The 6000-nt window shown below is 41.2% G+C and overlaps 1 protein-coding gene across 1 annotated transcript in view; it reads left to right on the top strand.

Moving 5' to 3' along the window:
- The window catches only part of RTF1 (Rtf1, Paf1/RNA polymerase II complex component, homolog (S. cerevisiae)), a 30085-nt gene that overhangs the window by 654 nt on the left and 23431 nt on the right, over positions 1-6000 (top strand). Inside the window, exon 2 of the mRNA XM_010580077.1 lies at positions 2289-2399. Within this exon, the coding sequence (XP_010578379.1) occupies positions 2289-2399 (111 nt within the window). The remainder of the gene's footprint in view (positions 1-2288; positions 2400-6000) is intronic.

Here is a 6000-nt window from a genome sequence, read left to right as displayed (position 1 = left end):
GGGGGGTGGGCTTGGGGGGGGGGTTAATGCGTGTTTAATGCTCCCTCCTCGGTCGGAGCGACGGAGCTGGGGGAGAGGTCTGCTGAGGGGAAACCGCATGGAGTTAGGAGGCTGTAGATACAACAAGGGGAGGTATTTGTTTATCATCAGGGCATCTCCTGGGATTGGAAGTGCGATGTCTGGTGTCATTTTAACCGTGTCAGGGGTGCAAAGGAGGTGCCTTCCTCTTTGGAGGGGGCTGCTTTCAAAGACTCAACTTTCGGTGTAGCAGGTGGTGATGATGTGATTCAAATGGTAAATAAAGACATTATAGGTGAAGTGTGTTACAGCTTGTATGGCAGTGCTTGTTCCGGGGAGAAGTGTGGCTGGTTAAATATGCTGAAGCCTACATGTTCGATGCAATTTATGTGCTGGACCTTCAGGGTTTTTAATACAGAAGTTGTCGCTATGTTGCAATAAAAAGCCTTCCCAAACACTCAAAAATAGGTTTGCAGCTTGGAGCTTCACAGAAATCAAATCGGAGGCTCTGTTAGACAAGTATACTGGAGCAGATGTTGCATGCCCTGATGTTGTTGATCTTGCATGCCTCTAGAGTCTTTAAGAGCTGCCAACATCTCACCACTAGTATATTTGTTTGGTAGTTTCTTCAGAGCTTGAAAATAGAAGGAGGTGGACTAGCTCTAGAATAGATCAGGCAATCAGAGTGATGGTGGTAGGAATAACCATACGGTTCTGCATCTGTTCCATCGTTCACTGGAAGCATGCATCTGCAGCTGTACCCGAGTAGTAGGTGCTTCGTCCTCTGCTGAGCTGCTTGTAGCAAATGTAACAGCAGGGATGTGTATGTGCAAGGGTGAAGATTAGGGAGCAGGGAAGCAATGTTTTTGTGGTGTGATTTAAGGACGAGAGTATGCTATGAGAGTATACTGAGTGAGGCCCCTGTAGGTTAAATGTTTGACAGCTTCCCTTGGCAATCTAGGCTTGTTGAATCAAAGGAATAGGAGCCTTTCTAATATATTATCTTGGAAAACAGGACAAGGGTAGGAAGAAAGAAGGAAAATTGCTTGGAATAAAAGTAGTGGTAAACATGCCAAGATATCATCCAGGGAGGTAGTCTGGGTTGAAGGACTACTTAGAGACAGTTGTAAGAGAGAAATTCTAGAAAAGATTGTAGAAAACATCAGGAGCTTCCTGAAGAGAACTGTTAATTGTACAAATGTGTTCTGTTGATGTTGTATGCCTTCTTCAGAGAAAGGTTTGTAAAATGCCTTTACTAATGGAAGGTTTCTTTGTTGGTAAGTAGCCTAGGCCATCAGTTTCTGCAGTGTTTGTGTTCTCATTTGAGGTACTAAATTGTAATCCGTTTGCTGTGGAGATAATCTTCCAGTTGTGAAACTAATGCAAACCAATCTAGTATTGACTTCCCAAGACTGCAGAAGTTGGTGTGACTGTATTTCTACTCACAGCTACGGTTCGTCAACCCCAGAGCAATGTTTTTAAGAATAAATTATGTGTCATGGACTACAAAGACAGTAATGCAGCTTCAGAAATGTTTGTTTTATAGTACTGCTTCTGTCATCTGAACAACCTATGAAGAGCAGATGATGAGATTATTTGAGAGCCATTTAGCTCTTTGTGCTGGTGTGTGTTGTCTTTGAAAGTGCTTCCTTTGGAGAAGAACAGCTCTACTTAGTTTCACAGACTTTGAGCTTGATGCCTGTTCTGCGTCTATCCAAAGCTTTAAGTGCATTCTGTCATGTGTGGGGACAGTGAAAAGGACTTCAACAGGCTGACTAAATATTATCAGCCGTGACATTGTGGCGATGCCTAAAGTATTTCGTTTTTAAAGTGTATAATTGGAAACATCTCTTTTGTTTAGAAGGAGGAGCTGCTGTCTAGTGGTATTTGGCTTTTTGGGTTAATGCTACACAATGTAGTTAGGGTGTTTTTGAATTATTACCCAATCCAAATAAAACAGACCTGGACATGACTCTGAAAGTGATTTGTAGCATGTGGTTTATACCAAGAAAGTAATGGTAGTAGTCCTTACTTCTTATAGCTTGTTATCCTCAAAATCCTTCTGTAGCATCCAGTTGTATTAAAGTTGTGTGTGTGTGTGTGTGTATATATATTTATGAAACATAAGTAGACTTTGTTCCTTAGTCAGTGAGGATAATCGTGTTACTGGGATGTGCTCAAATATTCACAGAGAAGGTGCATATCCACTGAACTGGATTGGTAAAACTAATTATGACATTTTAAAATAAATGTGTGGTTTTTCACACCAGGAGCTCTTGTCATTGGCCAAACGGAAACGCAGTGACTCTGAAGAAAAGGAGCCACCTGTGAGCAAACCTACAGCATCTTCAGACTCTGAGACGTCAGACAGTGACGATGAGGTGAGTTTGTCATGTTGTCAGTGAAATTACTGTGGGTTATATGTCTGATTGTACCTAAGCAGTGAAAGTGTATTCGTCATACAGTATATTTAGCCTGCTGACTTCATAAAGTGGGACTGGCCATCAGTGGAACTGGTGGAGACCCATTAAGACCAGAGGATGTATACTCAGAAATACTTCTTTCTGTCTTTTAACTAATATGCTTTGAATTGTAACTGTATACAAAATAGTCTGAATGCCTATAGAAAAGATGCCTACCTGTTTCATCCCATGTTCATATGGTCTGAATGGTCTGCCTACTTAAAACTGGTGTTTTCCTGTGTAATGCTGGCAGTTGAAGTAGCAGTAAAGCTGCTAAAGCTGGACTCTGAACTAAGGAGGAGAGGTTTTCAGCTTTAGGAGAGAGCTTCCTTAGAGAAGAGAAGGGTCAAGGCAGGTAGTACTGTTTTACAGGTGGTAAAACTGTTCTATTTAGCTACTTTGATTCTCAAGGAACTCTGCTGTGAGCTAGCTTGTCTCGTCATTTCAACATGCAACAGAGTGTGTTTTTATTGGCATTTTTGAAGAAAGTGAGGCAAGGAAGAGTTTAGCATAACTTTGTTCTGGGCTTTTGTCAATTTCTTGTATAGTGGTGCTTATCTGCTAGATCTGTTTTTATTATTTGTTCTTGGTGCTACATTCTGGAGCTGGTTAAAAGTCTCTGCTTTCATCTGTAAATGAGAAATGAAATAGACCTATCAGAACAGAGGAACTGACAAACAGGTCGTACAGGTATTTGAATAAAAACACTTTCTTGAAGGCTTACAAATGTCTTTTATAAGCTTTCTGCACAATGTAGTGAGGTCATTTATTCCATCTATTCTTAAAAATTTAACAGGGAGCTGTTTGGGGTGGATTTTTTTTCTGAAACTATAGGAAGGATTATTCATTGTGACAACTTGAAGACTGATAGGGTAGGCCAGTGATAAACTATATAACTGTTAAGCATTTGGTAGTGTAACAGAATTCTTCCAATAAGTGTAAAGAATGTGTGGTTTAATTTTCTTTCTGAGGCATTTTTGAAATAAATATGCTTGGAACTCTGTTTCCATCAGTCCTTTTCTTAAAAAAATACAAGAATCACCATTTTCTATTTTTTTATCTAATCTATGCTTAAGACATAAGGAAAGAGAAAATTGTGAATGGGCTAGATATATTAGGTTTGTTATTGGGTGACCCCTTGGTCTGTTGCTTTTGTGTGTTCAGATCTGCTGGCACACAGCTCATTTATTCTAAGCTGCGTGGAGACCAACTTGTCTGGAAAAGTAGACTTAGGTGTGGAGAGCTCGTTGATGATAAAGGCTTCTGTGTTTATCTCTGAAAACTGTCAGAATAAATAATATTATTCAAATTATTTTTTTAGTTTGTGTGACTACAAGTAGGGCCTACCTTTGCATTTTATGTAGAATATGACAGTGTATCTCTTCACAAATTTGCGCAGACCTTGCAGATGCTATAGTATCTCTGTTGCATCATGTGCATTTGATACTCTTTCTAGTCTGTGTTTCATTTCTAATTGATACTCAGTTTTTTCTGACCTCCATGCAGCAAGAGGAAAAGATTTAGAGAAGAGGTAATTAGGACACTTGCTTCTATTCCTGTGCCTGAAATATGCATTCTGAACTGCTGCTTGTCACAGCAGGGTGAGACAGGCTGGTTTATAACAGTTCTGCTTCTGCCAGTCATTCAGTTGCGTGCATCCCTAGGCTTGACTACACTACTGCTGAAGAACTTTGGGTTTAATCAGTGTTCTTGTGGTTGGTTTGAAGTTTGCTCAACCTTGGGGGTTGGGAGAGGGGGTCTAAAAGTCGAAATTGTCTTACTGAACTTCCTGCAAGATGAGGATCTTGAGGCAAAAGCATGGAAATTGTTGCCCTGTGCAAATGTGCTTAATCATACCCATGTGCTTCCATGCAGATTTTGTAGTGTGCAGGTCCTGTGTGGTTCCTGACAAGAACTAAAGGTTCCAGGATTGTCACTATGTTACATGTACAGGAAAGGAGCCTAAATCTCTGCTTCAGAGGCTAATGCTACACTCTGCATTTTTTTTAAAGGGAGAAAAGTTTGTGGGGCGTAGGGAGGGAAAGTGCATTTTACAATTATAGAATAACAGCATGTACAAATCATGCCACATCTACACAGTGGTGCCCAAGGGATTTCAGCAGATCTTTTGTGTTGTATTTTGTGTGTTCCGGGGAGAATGTGCTTCTGTGAAAGCTCTGAGCCACATCAGGTGTTCACGGTGGAGATGCTGGGTTCTGTAACACTTTAAGGACCTCTGTGGTCAGAATCAAATTACTGAGCCAAGGGACTGAAGGTGAGTTGCAGGCAATGAAATAGGAGGGATGCTCTGAACCATCTTCTGGTGGGTCTGTGGAACATGCATGACTGAATTGACTATGAACTGTTGTTCAGAGAACTGATAAATAGCAATGACTGCAGGGCTTTGGAATAAGAAGTACTACCTTCGCAAAGAGGTACACTAAGCTGGACGCAGCGTGTGGAGGCAGACAGTTCCTTTATCTGTGGAGCAACATGTGGCCATGACCACCATCCCAAACTGTTAGCCTGCTGCACGTAACCAGTTTGGTGTTAGCCAAGTTACTACTGGGGCTACTGTGCTAGAGGTATATGTGTCCACAAGGTACCCTCATTGCTTATTGAAGACATTGTATGGATGGTGTTCCTCAGTTGCAATAGGTTAATTCTGGGTTCTTGCTCTTCCTTTTATCCTGGCATCATTGCTTACAGTAAGAGAAGTCTTTCTCTTGCATGGTGAAGCCTGGATGATGTCTGCAACAACTTCACTAACATCAGCGTAGATTAGATGGAAAGCCACAATGCTGTAGGAGCTCCTGTTCGTTTCTCTTGAAACGTTTGTTGTTAGCAATGCTGGTGTAAGTTTGTGCATCCTTCTGCCCTCATTCTAATGTTGTGAGGGGTTTGATTGTGCCTTTTAACAGCTCTAGGGTGATAGCAGAACGTATTTCCAGGACAAGAAAAGTTATATGGTGAATGCTTGGTACTAGTCTGGAGTTTATCTGTTTATGCATTTATTTGCAAATGTGCAGATTCAGTAGGAAATGGCATAGCTGAAGCTCTTGTCAAGAGCTATGGGACAGAGGAGGAGGTGAGCAGTGGTCATGCAGCTAGTGAGGAAATCAGTCTTGAATAACAGTCGGCCTATGAGGCTTTATGCCCCTATTATGAGGATAGAACTTGAAAGTTTGGGTCTACTTACTGCACTTCAAGTTAGAGCACTCTAGTAAACCACAGGTTAGCAGAAAACTGCATGCTTTCCTTCCGTTTTGGGGGTGTCTTTTGTGGGTTTGTAGAGATTATGACGCTAAATGTCTCCCCTTTCCTGTGTGCTTTTATTTCATAACACTGCTTAATTAGACCTTCAAGAATGAGTGGGTTCTCCAGTCCTGTGAGGCCTTTGCCATACATTTTTTCAAGCTTAGGAAATTTGAAACAGGCTGTGCTTTAATCTTCTTATACACAGCCTTATAGGCTGTGTGCTTTGTAACTTTGACTTGGAGACGGTTTCCTTCAGCTGTTA

This window comes from Haliaeetus leucocephalus, unplaced genomic scaffold (assembly GCF_000737465.1).
Source record: "Haliaeetus leucocephalus isolate CR32 unplaced genomic scaffold, Haliaeetus_leucocephalus-4.0 Scaffold696, whole genome shotgun sequence".
Lineage (NCBI taxonomy): Eukaryota > Metazoa > Chordata > Aves > Accipitriformes > Accipitridae > Haliaeetus > Haliaeetus leucocephalus.
The sequence above is the reverse complement of the archived record's forward strand: the minus strand, read 5'-3'. Positions and strand labels throughout refer to the sequence as shown.